This window comes from Gopherus evgoodei, chromosome 2, assembly GCF_007399415.2.
Source record: "Gopherus evgoodei ecotype Sinaloan lineage chromosome 2, rGopEvg1_v1.p, whole genome shotgun sequence".
Lineage (NCBI taxonomy): Eukaryota > Metazoa > Chordata > Testudines > Testudinidae > Gopherus > Gopherus evgoodei.
The window spans coordinates 150853276-150870288 of record NC_044323.1 but is presented as its reverse complement, the minus strand read 5'-3'; the positions used below and the strand labels follow the sequence as shown (position 1 = coordinate 150870288).

Sequence of the window (17013 nt, the reverse complement as noted above, 5' to 3'; positions counted from 1 at the left end):
TAGTCCCAGTTCTGCCACTAACCTTCTGTGTAATCTTGGGTGAGTCCCTATGCCTCCTACCCATTCCATTTTGTCTATTTAGACTACAAGCTCTCTCAGCGATGACTGTCTTGCTATGTATTTGCACAGTGCCTACACAAGGGGCCTAAATCAGGACTCTAGGTGCATAAATATAAATAATACTAATTATCTGAACCTCCCAACGTTTGAAGTTCCTCAGTCAGTATAATTGACTAGATCATCTCTACTATGAACTCTGGGCCATTACCTGTCTGATTTGGGGCTCTGCATCAGGATTTGATACCCTTTAAATGGCTCTTAGAGAAATAGTTGCTTTGCTTCAGCCAACCAACCAGTTTGATAATGAGTTTAGCAACCTGAAACCTAGCTGATCATTCCTCTGGATTTTAGATTGCTAGTGTCTTTTTGAACTCATGACATTTTACTTCACCCTCTGATTAAGCTTCTACAGAAGGGAAGTGAAACAGCCAGCCTCTCTGACATCAAAGGGCAAAACAAAAACGGCTGTAGCGCTGTCAAAGCAGTGGGGTCACCCAAAATCTTTTGAAGTATTAGAAATAATTAGAAGGAACCTCAGTGGGAGGAAAATATATTCATGCTAGAAAAACTTCTACCAGATCTTTCACCTGCCAGTCTTGCTCAGGCTTTATAATACACACAGGCATAGAGAGCACCCAGGTGATTTGATGTTAAAATGTTTATTTATTGGCGTGAGTTTGGGATGGTTATATTATTCACTCACAAGTGGTTTAAGTGAAAATTAAGGAGGCAGTCTGGAGCTCTCAGTGTGACCCAGTGGCTAAAAGAGTTAATATGATCCTGGGGGGTATAAAAAGGGCAATTTCAAGTAGGAGCTGAGAGATTATTTTACCTCTGTATTTGGCACTGGTATGGCCACTGCTGGAATACTGTGTCCAGTTCTGGAGTCCGCAATTCTGCCTCCAGGACAAGTTCCCTCAGTTCTCTGAGCCAGTTTCCTCAACTGGTGATAATGATAACCTCCTTTAAGTGTTCTGAGATTCTCAAGTGAAGGAAGAGCTACAGTGTATACAGGCTAAAATACACCTCTACCTTGATACAACGCTGTCCTCGGGAGCCAAAAAATCTTACCACATTATAGGTGAAACCACGTTATATTGAACTTGCTTTGATCCACCAGAGTGTGCAGCTCTGCCCCCCGGAGCACTGCTTTACCACGTTATATCTCAATTTGTATTATATCGGGTCATGTTATATTGAGGTAGAGATGTATTGCCATGATACTGAATCTTGCTTCAGGGGCTCAGCAAACTTAGGAGCAGGAAGACTTTTTGATCATGGAATATAATAGTGGGAATATTTGCATGGGAAGGTAGGAACCCTCCTCCCACAACACTGAGTACATTGCATGCATTGAAATCAGATGGGTGTATCCCCCCCAACCAAATGTCCTGTGATTGCCAAGAGCCTGCACCCTTTTCCATTTCTCCCCTAGGGTTACCAGACAGCAAGTGTGAAAAATTGGGATGGGGTGGCGGGTAATAGGAGCCTATATAAGAGAAAGACCCCAAAATCGGGACTGTCCCTATAAAATCGGGACATCTGGTCACCCATTTCTCCCCAGCTGCTTCTGTGTCTGTATATTTCACATTGTTTTTCCCCTCTGTGGAGTGCATCCTTTCTATACTGTGTAGCCTCCCTCTCTGCCTTGCTTTTCGCTGCAGGAAAAGGAAAGACTCACGTTTTTTCATACGCTCTGGTGTCATACTCCGACCAGTCCACCAGACACACCACCCTGTTGGGAAACTGTATTGTCGTCGAGTAATAACCCTGCGGGAACGCCAGCAATAAAGCCAGGGACCAAATAACAATGATGACCACCTTGGTGGCTGTGGCTGACAATCTGGGTTGCAACGGATGAATAATAGCCATGTACCTGTAACAGAGAGAGAGAGAAGGGCTTTAAAAATGTAGCCACGCAACGTGGGACGTAAAACACACGGATTCTTATTCAATGAGACTGTTAACATAGTAAAGGATCTTCTCTATGGATTATAGGTAGCAGAATCTGGCAGAACAAGAGTAGCTGAGGTCCGTTTGTTTTATAATGATCTCTACTCACGGGGTTCAAACCCATGACCTGCAGCATTAAAGCACTATTTAAGCTGAAGTACTATCTCTGTTAGCCTCTATATGGACCAAGCAGCAGAGGGAGGATGGAAAACACATGTTAGACACCCCCATGATACACCCCCCCCCACCAAAATAGTCCTGCTTCTTGGCTTGGTTGATAGTGATTTGGTGGCATAAAGTTGGTGGTTTCTCAATTGACTGGTGTTTTCTCATGTCTTTTTTTTTTCAAACTCCTCCTTTAACAGCTTTTTACCATTTTGGGGAGGCTCTTTCCCACAGAAGCACATAGAGCTTGATTTCCCTTTCTAGTTCTAGCCAGTTTGGGATAAAGAATGATTTGCAGGAGTTCTTTGCATAATTTTGAGTAAGGAATAAATGTGACAATCACCACAATCATAAATCGGAACAGAGGAGACGTTCAACAAATAGTGCGCCCAGCACTACATCTGGAAGCTGTTCGGTGACCAGTACAAAGTGATTGCTTAATCCAGTTCCTAACAGATAAGTATCCATGTCATAGTTATCTTTTCAACTGGCACTAATGAGTAATCTCAGCAGAGAGACAAAGGGATGAATCTGTAGGTACTTTAAGACCCCTGTCAATGTAGTATTGGATCCTCTAATAATTTCTATCCACACTGCAACTCTGTGAGGTAGGGATATGTTGTTATCCCCATTGCACAGATAGTGAAGTGAAGCATAGAGACACCATAGTGAGAGGGAGCCAGATTTTAAAAAGGTATTAAGGTTCTTAACTCCCACTGAAATCAATGACGGTGAGGTAATTAAATCCTTTTAACAAGCCAGACCTAGGGCATGATTCAGTTGGGGATTGGCCTTGCTTTGAGCAGGGGGTTGGACTAGATATCTCCTGAGGTCTCTTCCTACCCTGATATTCTTTGATTCTAGCAGGAAGACCATGGCAAAGCTGGGAATTGAATCAACTTGGCTGAGTTATAGCCTGTTGCCTTAACCACTGGATCATCCTTCCTCTTTGAATACCTCCCCGGGAATAGGAATGAGGTAACCGTCTCAGCCTTTCCTGTGGCTGCAGTTCATAGGCATGGGTTACAGATATCACTGACAATTTTGAGGTGTCTCCCAGGGTATATAAGTAATAATGACATGTTTTTTCTTGGTGGATTCATGCTGCTAGAAGTTTAGAGGGGAAATAGGCTGAGAGCTGCTGATCTGACTGTTTTAATTGTTCATTTCCCTTACTTCCTTGTTCATTGTGAGTATATAATCACATGCAATCTATTTTATCATATAGTGCTAATTCCTTTTCCTGACTTCAGGTATTCAATTTTTGTCAAGCCCGAACCTCAGTGCATCTGATACTTTTGCCATACAAAAAGAGGGGCTATTTTGTGCCTAATTCCATAATAAAAATTTGTATCTGCTGAGTTGGTCAAGCATGTGTTCATATTAAATGTGGTGCTAAATTGCAGCCAGAGCCATTACTCCTTTCTGTGTCTGAAAACCTCTGTTACTTGAATGTATATTTTGTAATCAACATTAATACCTCTAGGCAGGTTGCAATTTCCCAGAGTTTTGTTCAAGGAACTCACTGATTAGTTATTTTTTCTTTAGAATAAAGCCAAATAGGAGGAAAGGGGAAAAATCTATCTCGTAGATGTTTTTTGGTGGTTTTCTTTAAATAATTACAATAATAAATGATTTCATAAGATCTCAAAAAGCAGGGATAATATGTGAAATATTGAAGGAAAAAATAGTGTTGCTGCTAGCTGCCCTGAAGTAGCAGATGGTGACACCTTGCAGGTTGCTTCCTGTTAAGAGGAGAAACCAGTGATGCAGTGTCTGGGTGTATTGTTAATGCAACTGTTTATTTATTTAATATACACCAGTCCTTGAACAGAGGTAGTCACAGGTAATCCTGTTTTCAGGAATCTCAGCCAAAACTCTAATGCCCCACTTCCTAGAGGCAAGAATTGACTCTAGTTAGCGAGATTAAGACAGAGAGCAACCTCTCTGTCTGTTTGCCACAGCTCCCTTGAAATGGAATGACATCACAAAACAACAATGCAGCATTTCTTCAAAGGCTGATCAGTGCACGTAGGCAGTTGCTAGCCAGCCATTCTGGAAGGGTTAACTGGGCATGGCAAAAATTCCCTCTTGCCCCAAGTGCTTGGGAAAAATATATGTCATTTTCTGGTCCAAGGAAAGTGACTCAGTTTCAGCATGCATACTGGTGCATATGTCATCTCATACTTGGAGAATGAAAGACACATGCAGAGGAGTCTCACCATCTGTACATCCAGTAACTCTGTACTCTGCCAGATTTTTGCTTCCTGCCACTTCACTTGCCTACAAGTAAAAGTAGCTCTCTGATATCACAAGTCAAATGTAAATATTTCTGTAGCTCAGCGAGGGCTTTTAAACCCTCCCAGAATAAAACAGGAGATAGGCACAGTCTCTATTTTCTGTATTATGGACCCCGAGTTGCCCTGAATCTCTCTAGCTACTAAACAGCCTCAGGAGAAGCCACTGTCTCCATAGGAATTCATGAGTTATGCAGAAGGGACAGGCTGATCAATGTAAAACAAGAAGTTATTAAACAACACACGTCTTGCGTCAAATGGAGGAAAGATAAACTCTCCCTTTCCTCCCAGATGGGAAATGTTTCTCTTGTTTACTGGTCGGAGACTCAACTTCTGCATCCCAGGCTGAGTCAAACTCCCCTCTTCTCCAGTAACACTGCCCCATGGCTGCAATGGAATCGCAGCAGCATAACCAAGAGGAAAACTTGGCCCCTTCTATTCAATACTTCAGTGACGCCTTGGGCAAAGTTACCTTCTATTGTTGTTCTAGCCATTTTAAGGCTGTGATGTTTATCTCTTTCCCCTCACCCCCTGTTCTCCTTTGTTTTTGGTTTTCCTCCCTATGGGATTGGGATGTAGAATAGCTCAAGTTTCAAGGTTTCCTTTTCTTTATTCTGCCCCCATGTTCATACCTCACATGCACTCCCAGGCCTTATGTGGCTGCATCTGTATCACTATCTATTATTTGTATCACAGCTCCTAGAAGCCCTGGTCATGGACCTGGGCCCCGTTGTGCTAGGTGTTGTGTAAACACAGAACAAAGACAGCCCCTGCCCCAAGGAGCTTACAATACAATCCTTGTCTCTCTGCGGACTGGATGTGTTTGCCTTCAAAGCCCTTGGACATTTAAGTTTCCCAAAGAAGAGAGGAGTTTCCCTGTAAAATGGACCTGGCAGCATTTTACAGCAGAGGTAGGCTCAAACCATAACACTTGGATCCAGTCTTTGAACGCCCCAAATTTGGAGGCGTATTCAGATCTGGAGTCTGGGGTCAGGCCTTTCTGAAGATAGGGGCCATTCTTCACCTTCTGTGTATGAAGGCAAGTTCTGATGCAAATGTCTCCCTTCCCTCCTCCCCCCCCCCAATTAAAAACTGGATTTAGGAGTTTGCTTTGAGCTCACCTCGAGTTTGCAGTAATGACTCAAAACGTTAGTGCTTACTATATGGTTGCTACCACCACAAAGGACTGTTGTGTTTTAATGGACTGAAATGAGCTGTGACCTCACTGCAGGGTAGCACATGGCAAGTCTGAGGTGACTTAGTACTGGTTTCCGTTGTAAACACATTTAGGGTTTGATGCTGCAAGGTCCTGAGCACATCTGTTAGGTGCTGAGCACCCTCAACTCCCACTGATGGTAGAGAATTGAGGGCAGTCAGTGTCCTATAAGAACAGTCTACACCTTTCAAGACTAAGGTCCTGAGACAAAATTCTGTGTTTTTATGAAAATGAACCCATTGACAGCACGGAATGATAAAGAATCCAATCACAGAGGAGGAATCATGGGAATGGGATTACACTGGAATTATTTAGAGCTGCAGAAATACAAGCTCTGCAATGTGGAGCTTTTTGTAATAAATGCCCTGCATTACTATGTGGTCTGTCAGCCCTACTACTGCTGATTTTATCCCCTAAGCTTGCTGTCAGAGCCGAATTCTTCCACCCCATCAGCTCACAAACACTCTGAGCTGCTGCATTTGGTGTTTAATGGGCAGGAGTTGAGTTTTCTTTTGCAAAATTAAAATGGACAATGTATTGCCCTTCCATGAGAAATTGACCCGCAGGGGCGGGAAAAATAAAGAGAGATTTATGTAGAAACATGCAGGAGACGCACCTTGCCAGCTATGTGCCTCTTCCCATGGGTACCACAAAGCCTTATCAGTCTCTCACAGCTTATCCAGCCTGATAATTATCCATCTGAAGTCCCCGTCAGCCATTTGGTACCTAAATTCAAATCTAGTTCTAAAGATGCAAGTAAATAGGGCTTCCAAGACTGCTCTGGGGAGAATATTTAACAATCTAATGAATCTCGCTGGGAAGGAATTTTTCCACCTACACAGCTGAAATTTGCCTTTTCTTATTTTCACCTCATTACTCCTAGCTTTGTTTGCTGGGGCCACTCCAAAAGAATTCCTCTTCCTTCTGGATGCCTTTTGAATTCTTGTTGACTGTTATGTCCCTCTGTCATCAGCCAGCCAAGCTACACTATACTTTATTTATTCCCACTCTTTACTGGGGCCATTGAGTCAGAGTGTCTCAGTACTTATGGCACCAGTCTGAGACACCGGAGGCTTGATTTGCAAGAGGATCGAACTTCCATAACCCCACCTGAAGTCGACAGAAGCTACCAGTTCTCAGCACCTCTGAAAATCAGGCCCATGGTTGCTCAAACTGGACACCTAAATTGAGGTGGCCAAAATCAGTGGCCACTTTTGAAAATTTGGACCCTAGGACTCTGTTTTCAGCTGCATAGGGGAGAGGAGGTATTTTTGAAGGCACCGTAAACAAGGTGGCTGCCACCTGTGTGCCCCCTCATGACTGAGGTGCCTCTGCCTTGCCCCACTTTTTATTCTCCCTCTTCTAGGCCCCTTTTACCCAAACTTCACGTGTTGCTCATCCAAACAAAGCCCTTATTGGGGTCTGGGTTGACTCAAATAAAACAAACTCCAGAGGGAAATCTCAGGCTCAACAATCTGTTCCAGGGCCTGGCTCTTACCTCAGAGCCTGGGTGAGAGGAAAAGTCTCTTTATCAGTTCTTAAGAGGCAACCTGCTTTGGGGTTGGGCTTGCAGCAGCCCTGCTCAGGGCTGACTACTCCCTCACAGATTTCCCAGAGTCAGCACCCCTCAAGGACTGCTTCAGCTCCCTTTATAAGGAGCCAGCTGCTCAAGGTTTCTTCCTTGCGCCATATGTTTCTGGCTGGCTCATACAGCAAGCCAGCTCCAGGCTTTGAGTCTCCTGCAGGCAGCTCCCTCATTCCTTCTGCTCTCTTAGAATTAGGGGCCTAACTTCCCTTGACTTCCAATGTGAGTTAGGCACCTGGCTAATCTATGCCCGGGCACCTAAAGTTGGGCACTCAATGGCCTGATTTGGAAAGATGGCGACATCTTCAGCTTCAGTATGTCCTGCAGATCCCTCAGCAATTTTGGAAAATCATAACATTGGACTCCAAGTGAGCTCCTGGGTCATCAAGTTCAGTCCCTGCTATCACAGACAACCCCACCATTCTATCCCCCTCAGAAACTTATCAAGTTCCATCTACTTTAAGGAAGAGATTTTTCTGAAGCCATCCAGGTGATTCACCATGATGAATACCATTGATAGTCTATGGGACTGGAGCTTTGGAGTCATGGAGGCACTTCAAGAAGCTTTCTACCCTTTAGCGCTGACTTTGTCAAAAGTGTCCCTGGACTTGGTTGCTCCAGCTTGCAGTTGTTCAGCCTGAGATGCATTAAAGGGGTCGGATTTGAGAATGGGGATGCTCAGCATTTCTGAAAATTGGGCCCCTTTTTAAGGCCTTTGGAGTTGGGAGACAAGAATGAAGGTGCCTGGAATCCTTAGTTGCTTTTGAAAATTTAGGACTTGAGTCCCAGATCCTCAAAGGGAATTTAGGCCCCTCATTTCCATTGAAATCTATGGGAGTCAGAAACCTACATACCTTGTGGTCACCTACATACCTTTGGCTTTCAAGCCAAAAATTTGAAACTTGGGTGCCAAAATGTAGGTACTTAAGTGACCTGATTTTCAGAAGTGTTCAGCACCTGCAATTTTCATAGATTCCAGAAAGAGAAGTAATCATTATGATCATCTAGTCTGACTTCCTCCGTAACACAGGCCAGACAACTTCCCAAGATAATTCCTAGAGCAAAAGTTCCTATTGACTGTAATGCAAGAGAAGCATTTTAAGCCCCTCTGAAGGTGAGGCTTTCTTCATTTAGGTGCCTAGCTATGGATTTATTGTGGGTTAATCCAAGTATGAAAATTTTGGCTTTGAGTTTGAAAATTGGGCATTTGCTTCCCTTGCTCAGTGTTCAAATACAACTTTAAAGGATTTGAAATCATGATGTAAAGCAGACCCATTGTTTGCTGGGCTATGCAGCTTCATTCGTTAATAGCTGATTGCAGTCAGACGTAACAAACCGCTTTTATATCTCAGATTGAATTTCTGGCAACACACTCAAGAGAACTTTCCTCCTCAATTAAAGTGCTTCGCAGCTGTGAAAACCTTCCAGATGATGAAAAGGGCAAATAATTGTCATTATGATTAAATAAAATCCAGCCAAATAGTCCAGAGATCCCTTTAATTGTCATCTATTTGTCTATGACACTGGCTGCTGTAGAGCTCCTGATAGAGGCAAGACGCCAGAATAAATGAGGCAAGTCATACAGAGGAGGAAAACGCACATAGAGAGTGTGAGAGACAGAGGGGGAAAAGAAGTAATTCTACAATACTGCATAGGCATAGTGGTGAGGAAAAGCAATATAGGCAGGAGAAAGGATGGGTAGGGGATAGCCTTGGGACTTAAGAGACCCCAGGTTCAACTCCTTGCTCTGAGCAAGGACCTTAGGCCGTCACTCAGGGCTGGTCTACGCTAGAAAGTTAGGTCCACCTAGCTGCATCACTCCAGGATGTGAAAATTCACATCCTTCAGAAATGTAGTTAAACCAACCTAAGCTTCAATATAGACAGCACTAAGTCAATGGAAGAATTTTTCCTGGGACTGGTTTTGTTCAACATCTTTATTAATGATCTGGATGAAGGGATGGACTGCACCCTCAGCAAGTTCGCAGATGACACTAAGCTGTGGGGAGAGGTAGATATGCTGGAGGGTAGGGATAGAGTCTAGAGTGACTTAGACAAATTGGAGTATTGGGCCCAAAGAAAGCTGACAAGGTTCAATAAGGACAAGTGCAGAGTCTTGCACTTAGGATGGAAGAATCCCATGCACTGCTACGGGGTGGGAACCGAGTGGCTAGGCAGCAGTTCTGCAGAAAAGGATCTAGGGATTACAGTGGACGAGAAGCTGGATAGGAGTCAGCAGTGTGCCCTTGTTGCCAAGAAGGGTAATGACGTATTGGGCTGCATTAGTAGGAGCATTGCCAGGGCCGCCCAAAGGATTCAGGGGGCCTGGGGTCTTCGGTGACGGGGGGCCACCGCTGCCGACTTGCTGCCAAATACCCGGCACTTTGGCAGCGTGCGCTGGGGTGGAAGGACCCCCTGCCGCTGAATTGCCACCATAGACCTGGAGCAAAAGCTCCGGGGGCCTGGGCCCCACAAGAGTTTTCCAGGGCCCCAGGAGCAAGTGAAGAAATCTTGCTCCAGGGGCCCCAAAAAACTCTCATGAGGGCCCCTGCGGGGCCTGGAGCCTGGGGCAGATTGCCCCACTTGCCTCCCCCTCTGGGCGGCCCTGAGCATTGCCAGCAGATCGAGGGAAGTGATTATTCCCCTCTATTTGGCACTGGTGAGGCCACATCTGGAATATTGTGTCCAGTTTTAGGCCCCCCACTACAGAAAGATAGAGAGAGAGTTCAGCAGAGGGCAATGAAAATGGTCAGGGGGCTGGGGCACATGACCTACGAGGAGAGGCTGAGGGAACTGGGCTTATTTAGTCTGCAGAAGAGAAGAGTGAGGGGGGACTTGATAGCAGCCTTCAACTACCTAAAGGAGGGTTCCAAAGAGGATGGAACTTAGCTGTTCTTCGTGGTGGCAGATGACAAAACAAGGAGCAATGGTCTCAAGTTACAGTGGGGGAGGTCTAGGATATTAGGAAATGCTTTTTCACTAGTAGGGTGGTAAAACACTGGAATGGGTTACCTAGGGAGGTGGTGGAATCTCCATCCTTAGAGATTTTTAAGGCCCAGTTTAACAAAGCCCTGGCTGGAATGGTTTAGTTGGTCTTGGTCCTGCTTTGAGCAAGAGGTTGGACAAGATGACCTCCTGATGTCTCTTCCTTTCCTGATATTCTGTGATTCTATGATCAGCCTAGCTACCATCTCTGAGAAGTGGATTTACTATAGTGACAAGAACCCCAGCGGCACAGCTGTGCATCAGCAGTTGTGCCACTGTAACATTTCTAGTGTGGACATTCCCTTAGGCTCCTACAACCTAAGTCTTGTGGCATGTCAATGGGACTAAGACAGCTGGGAGCCTAAGGACCAGCTTTTGAAAATGGGATTTAGGATCCTACGTCAGTCAGGTGGGGTTTTTTACCCTTAGCATCTCTGGGCCTCAACAACCCATTGGAAAGAAAATTGAGATATTTTCCCACACATAGGTGTTGAGCATATAAATACAATAAAAGGCTTAGGAGATGCTCCAATACTATGGTAATGGAGGCCATGAAAGCATTTCAGTTAGATGGAAATGTCTAAACATATGATGAGAAAAAATTATACCACTATTTCATATTAAAGTATCTTGTAATTATATAAATAACTATATCACTGTGCAGAGAATAATGATATAATTATCACAACCGCCTCTTTTTTTCCCTTCTTGACATGAACATTTGATGAGAAATACAAGGGGGAAAATGTCATCCTGCAACTTCCTTAACACCACAATAAGAGCTAAGAACCAGGGCTGTCAGCTTGCTTGCATTTGTGAGACAAAAGTATCACATTCTCCCCGCCAGCTTCACAGCTGACCTCTCCCTGCCCATGCACCAGATGTTCTGGCAAGTTATGGAACAGGACTATTGAATTTAGTAACTAGTGAATTCATTCCTAGAGAATTGTATCCTGGAGGTAGAATTCTACAGCGTTTAAAGATAAATTTCTATAGAAACATATTGGGAGAGGGTATATAGCTTCTTCTGAAGCGCTCACCTGCTCTTATGTATAAGGATATGTCTGTACTATAATCAGGGGTGTGTTTCACAACTGGAGTAGACATGCTAGAGCTAGCTTTACTCTAACTAACTCAGGTACTGGTAGCACACAGGCTAGTTCCTTGAGCGATTTCCCAGGGTTCCACACTGCCGCAGCTTCGCTGCTCTGGGACTGGAGCTAGAGAGATTAAAGTTACCTCAGCTATGGCAGTTTGAGCTGTAATCACAGGGTGCCTTGTACCCTTAGAATCAGGTATCTGATTCTCACCTGGGCAGGTCCTTGCAATACAGTGTGTGAAATGCACAGCTCTTTCTCACCTTCTCGCCTAGATTCTCCTCACACCTCGTTAACCCCATTGACTTCAGTGGAGCTACTCCTGATTTACACCAATGTGAGTGGGAGGTAAACCAGGCTTTCTTTGTTTCTATATGAAAACTGTTGAACATGCCATTATTTTCTTTTTTCTGCAGCACTCAGAGATCAGTCTGTAGCAAAACCCCAGAACTGGACACTCCTGAACTACAGGAAGGGAATCCAGGCTTTTATGGGTTAGGCCCATCTCTATAGAGTAGTTTTCATCTGTGTGTATCGGAATGGGAATTTCCTGTCTCCTAGCCTTGCTGCTTTTTCATCTCAGCTCTGCCTTGCATAGTGCAGTTAGCAGTCCCTTCTCTTTACCAACTTTGCCCAACCCAGGATTTAGGGAAGACCCTGTTTGGTGACATTAGGTAGGACAAGCTCTTACTCTGGGAGTTACAGGCCCAGAAAGAACCACATGGTTGGTCTGTGTCCAGCAGCCTCAATGAAGAATCCCTCTGTGTATTCATAGCAAACTGCATCTGTCTCTTCTCTGACCCAAGGGACACGACCCAGAGCAGTACTAATCCTGTGCTTGCAGCTCGTTGCCATGGAATGTGCAATAGATAGATACATATAGATATTCACACCCTGAGTTGCCAAGAGACAGCAATTCAACATAAACACAGTTCCTGGGTATGTTCTGAGCGGTGTTCGTTCTTATGATTATTTCTGATTTTCAGTGTTTACTTTTGGAACATGATGGCTCTTTTTTTTTTCCTGGGGAATCAAAATTGGGTTTTATTGGTATTTTCAAAAATTAGTTTTTCTGGACTTCTGTTAACTCTTGTATCAGAGGGGTAGCCGGTTAGTCTGTATCCACAAAAACAACGAGGAGTCTGGTGGCATCTTAAAGACTAACAGATTTATTTGGGCATAAACTTTCATGGGTAAAAAACCCACTTCTTCAGATGCAGAAGTGGGGTTTTTTTACCCACAAAAGCTTATGCGTCTGAAGAAGTGGGTTTTTACCCACAAAAGCTTATGCCTAAATAAATCTGTTAGACTTTCAGGTGCCACCGGACTCCTCGTTGTTTTTGTTAAATCTCAGTCTCTCTTGCATCTCTTTCTCCCAGGGATGAGGTTGCAGAAAAGCGACCACCTATCTCAAATAATTTTCAACACTCCACAAATGCTAAATTTTGTTTTGTTGTTTGTTTGTTTTTTAAGTAAAAACTTCTTTTCCAACACTTTTCTGCTTTGGGGGTTTATTGAGCTTAACCAAAATGTATTTCAGGGAGGAAAACGCAAACTGGAGGGGTCATGTAGGGCTCAGAGCAGGGAATTCCGGAGCATTTTGTCCCAGTTCTGCCACGGAGTGACTGGCTTTGTATGCAGTTTGGTTATCACCATGGCGGTCCCAGGATAGAAGATAGACAAGGTGGCTGAGGTGGTATCTTGTATTGGACCAGCTTCTGTTGGAGTGAGAGAAAAGCTTTCGAGCTACACAGAGTTCTTCCTCTGGTCTGGGAAAGGTACTCAGAGTGTCACAGCTAACGACAAAGTCGAACAGATCATTTAGCATAAGTAATTAAGACATAGGTTTTCAAACGGTGGGGTGTGCCCTACTATGGGGGCACGGAGGAATGTCTAGGGGGGCGATATCATTGAGCTGCAATACCAGGCGGCTTGGGCTCAGGGATGGAGTACCATCTCCACCGCTGGGAGTCGGTGTTCACATCCACCATGGCCACATTAATTTCCGCTCCTGGCAGTCTCCTCCCCCAGAGCGTGTCGCATGCACCTTCCCCCACCCTGAAAGCCTGAGAGGGGAGGGGCAGGTATTGTGTTTATTTTTGTCTGGGTTGGGGGGCTCAACCAAAAATTGTAACTCAAAGCGGGGGCCTGACCTCAAAAAGTTTGAAAACCGCAGTTCTATGGGGATGACCTCTTGTAACTCACTTCCCTGACACATGGTTCAGTTTCTCCTTCTTTAAAATGGGGATAAAACACCACAGAAAGGGAGGCATCGGTCAGCTCAGCTAGTTAGTTTCTATAAAGTGCTCTCAGACTCTGCAACACAAGAAGCTAATTATTAATGTGTTAGTGATCCGATCCTATATCTTACAGTAGTGACATCATGGCTTCGGTCTATGGCTGTGATCTCTTGGCAAGGAAAATCTTAAATAAGCCCCTCAGTACGATTCTTTATTAGAGCTGGTCAAAAACCTGACATTTCAATGAGAGTTGAAAAATATGGACAAAGTTTTCAAGAAAAAGGCCAACTCTCTTCTGCACTAACTGCTTTCCCTCTCCCTCGTCCCGTTTTGTTCTCATCTGTTGTTTAACACATCATACAGCAAGAGATTAAAGGGACTAGAACAAACATTTTATTCCCTCCTTTTCCACAGCCTTGCCCAAATTTCACTTCTCCTCGAACCATTTCCCTTCACGTTTACACCTGCCTGAGCTCGCTCTGGCTGCGGTGACTCAGTAGAGCCACCTAATAATATTTAGCACTGCTATCATGCATTTCGTTCAAAGCCTCACAGAAAATATTAAGCCTCAGAACACCCTTTGAGGTAGGTGCTGCTATGCCTATTTTACTGAATGGCTAACTGAGGCACAGTGGAGTTGGGTGATTTGCCCAGTGCCGTACAATGACTCAAGGGATTGAAATTCAGGACTACTGTTCCCAGACAACCTGATTTAATCACTGAGACCACGCTTCCTCCCAAAGCAAGGATAGAGCCCAAAACATTGTCTCCCTATCTTTGGCTCTAAAACACTTGATGACTCTCTCCCTCTCTATGGCAAAGTGTTCACTCCCCTAGCAGGGTTATTTATATAGTACCAGCCATCGGATAAAGCATCTAACACGTGTAGGAAAACAAGGACACTGCTCCAAAGAGTGATGAGTGGGGGTCAGACTTGAGGCCAGCTGTGAAGGATTGAGGCTTGGCACCAAACACAGGCTGAGACTCCCATCTCTTTGCTTTAACAAAGCACTCTGAGCTGCAGAAGCTAAGATAGGATGTCTAGGCTGCATGAGGCATGGAGGGCGCACATCCTATTGTACAAAGTCAGCTGTATGGGCTCTGCCATAACTAACACCATCCCTGGTTTGGCCAGTACCAGCTGCTTTGAAGAAAGGTGCAAGATACTCTGCAATAGGCAGTTTAGAATAACTTGGCCCCAAAGAAAGTTTCCTCCTGACCCCCATTAGCCAGAGGTTGACGTATGCTCTGAAGCATGAGGGTTTGTACCCTTTTTGTAACTTGTGTGTGTAATTTTTTGTAATGATCACCCTTCGCGAATGAAAAGAGGGTTGTTTGGGGGCAGGGTTCACCTGGAAAGCTCCTTCCAGCACAGTTGATGGTTTGTTTTTCCAGAGGCCCCCTTGGGAGGAAGGACATGAATTTTAAATTTATTTTCAAGCCCAGCTGACAGGAAAACATCTGATTCAAAGGGAAAAGAGAGACCAACTCCCCCCGCCATCTAAAGATTAGATGTCAGATAACTGACCGTGGCATGTACTGAAACCAAATCAATGTCAATAATTTATTACTGGGGAAAAATAACACGTCAATTGCAATTTTGCTTTAAAAAAATCTCTGCAGCTTTTTTTTTAAATGAGTAAGTTTCTATTAAAATGGAAATTAGATTTCACAGGCAGAGTACAGAACTTCTGTGATGTGCAGAACTTGGGTGGATAGATATGGCCTGATGGCAGGTGCAGGAAAGCAAAAAGGAGGTTGAAGCAGTTAGGGCAGATTCAGAAGGACAGCCTTGTGGGTAAGGCACTGGATGGAATTCAGAGTGGGTATGTCTACACAATATTTTGGAGCAAGCCTCTGAAGCCCATCCCCCTCCCTAGGTTTCAGAGCCCACTCCCTAACTTCAAATCATTGGCTACACAGCTTTTTATGGAGCACCAGCATGAGCCCTGCTAGACCATCTGTCTGTCCACCAGGCTGGAAGGCTCACTCCAAAATAGTGTAGACAAACCTTTATGGGTTCTGCGCCTCAGTTTCCCCATCTATAAAATGTGTTCCTAGTGCATAGGAGGGTGGTGAAGGTGACTGTGTTAATGGTTGTGAGGTGCTCAGATACTGCGCTAGTGATGGCCATAAATATCTAGACAAACAGTAAAAGAAAGAATAAGTCACAGCCAGATCCTGCATTTCACTTGTCCGCACAAAAGAGGAGGAGAAAGTCATATGATAAAGGCACCGGCCTGAGTGATCGGAGTGCTGGCTCTGCTACAGACTATCAGCATGTTACAGGCTTGTTTTCCAACATGTTGAGCATCTCCAGCAAACACTGCATTCAGCGGGGGTTGAGGGTACTCGGCCCCTCTGGAAAACAGGCTGTTAATCCCCGTGCACTTCTGCAGTTACTCCGCTGTAAAATAAGGCTAAGCACCCCTCCCTGGGGGTGAATGTGAGGTCTGAATGCACTAGTGCCCCAGCCCACTATGGAAGTGAACAGGTGTGTACTCAAGGGACCACAAAGGTGTTTGTGTGTGAAAAGCACAGCTTCCCTTCTTAACTAGCCTAGCAGAGTTTGAGAAAGGGCTGCTGCTCAGGGGAGGATAAAAGGATACAGAGCCTTTCAGTGGTTTAAGCATAGGTCTGCTAAACCCAGGGTTGTGAGTTCAATCGTGGAGGGGGCCATTTAGGGAACTGGCATACAAATCTGTCTGGGGATTGGTCCTGCTTTGGGCAGGGTGTTGGACTAGATGACCTCCTGAGGTCCCTTCCAACCCTGATAGTCTATGATTCTCTTCACTTGTTGCTCCCCAGTCTGAATCCAGCCCAGGTTGGTATCTGGAGGATGCTTCGTGTTCTGTGGTAAGACAGATTCACAATGGGCGTTTAAGGTTCAGCATTGTAATGCCTAACTCCTAGATGCCCTGCGGGCCAGTGGAATTCATGACCCCAAGTTAGGAGCCCAGGTTCCTTCTCTATCTAGCCCTTAGTGGGTTCCCTCCAGTTCTCAGTGAACAAGTGACCTTGGAGTGACCTGAGGGGAGAGTAGGGAGGCTGAAATACCCTCACTCCAAGATAAGGAAGTCACTCCAAGTCTGAGAAGAGGGATAAAGGGGGTGTGAGGCTCCTCAGTTGACAAACTCTAGGACGGAGCTTGTTGGAGACAGGATATAGGCCCCTCTGTGAACAGATCCACAGCTGTCCAACTTACTTCAAGTGGACATGGGTCTCAGCCTGAGCCTTCCTACATGAAGAGCACATGGCAAGAGGGAGCTTTGCTGTCGTGCACAAAACAGCATTCAAAAGTTATTCACAGGGCTGGGTTTATAATGGGAGTCAAGCCATGATCAAAGACAGAAACCAGAATTTAAATTGAACCAGCCCTTTTACTGAGCTCAACAATACAAGTTGCAGCCTCTGAT

General features: G+C 44.8%; 1 protein-coding gene across 1 annotated transcript in view; it reads right to left on the bottom strand.

Moving 5' to 3' along the window:
• TACR1 (tachykinin receptor 1) overlaps positions 1-17013 on the bottom strand; it is a 93289-nt gene that overhangs the window by 50186 nt on the left and 26090 nt on the right. Inside the window, exon 2 of the mRNA XM_030551931.1 lies at positions 1742-1936. Coding sequence (XP_030407791.1) covers positions 1742-1936 — 195 coding nt within the window. The remainder of the gene's footprint in view (positions 1-1741; positions 1937-17013) is intronic.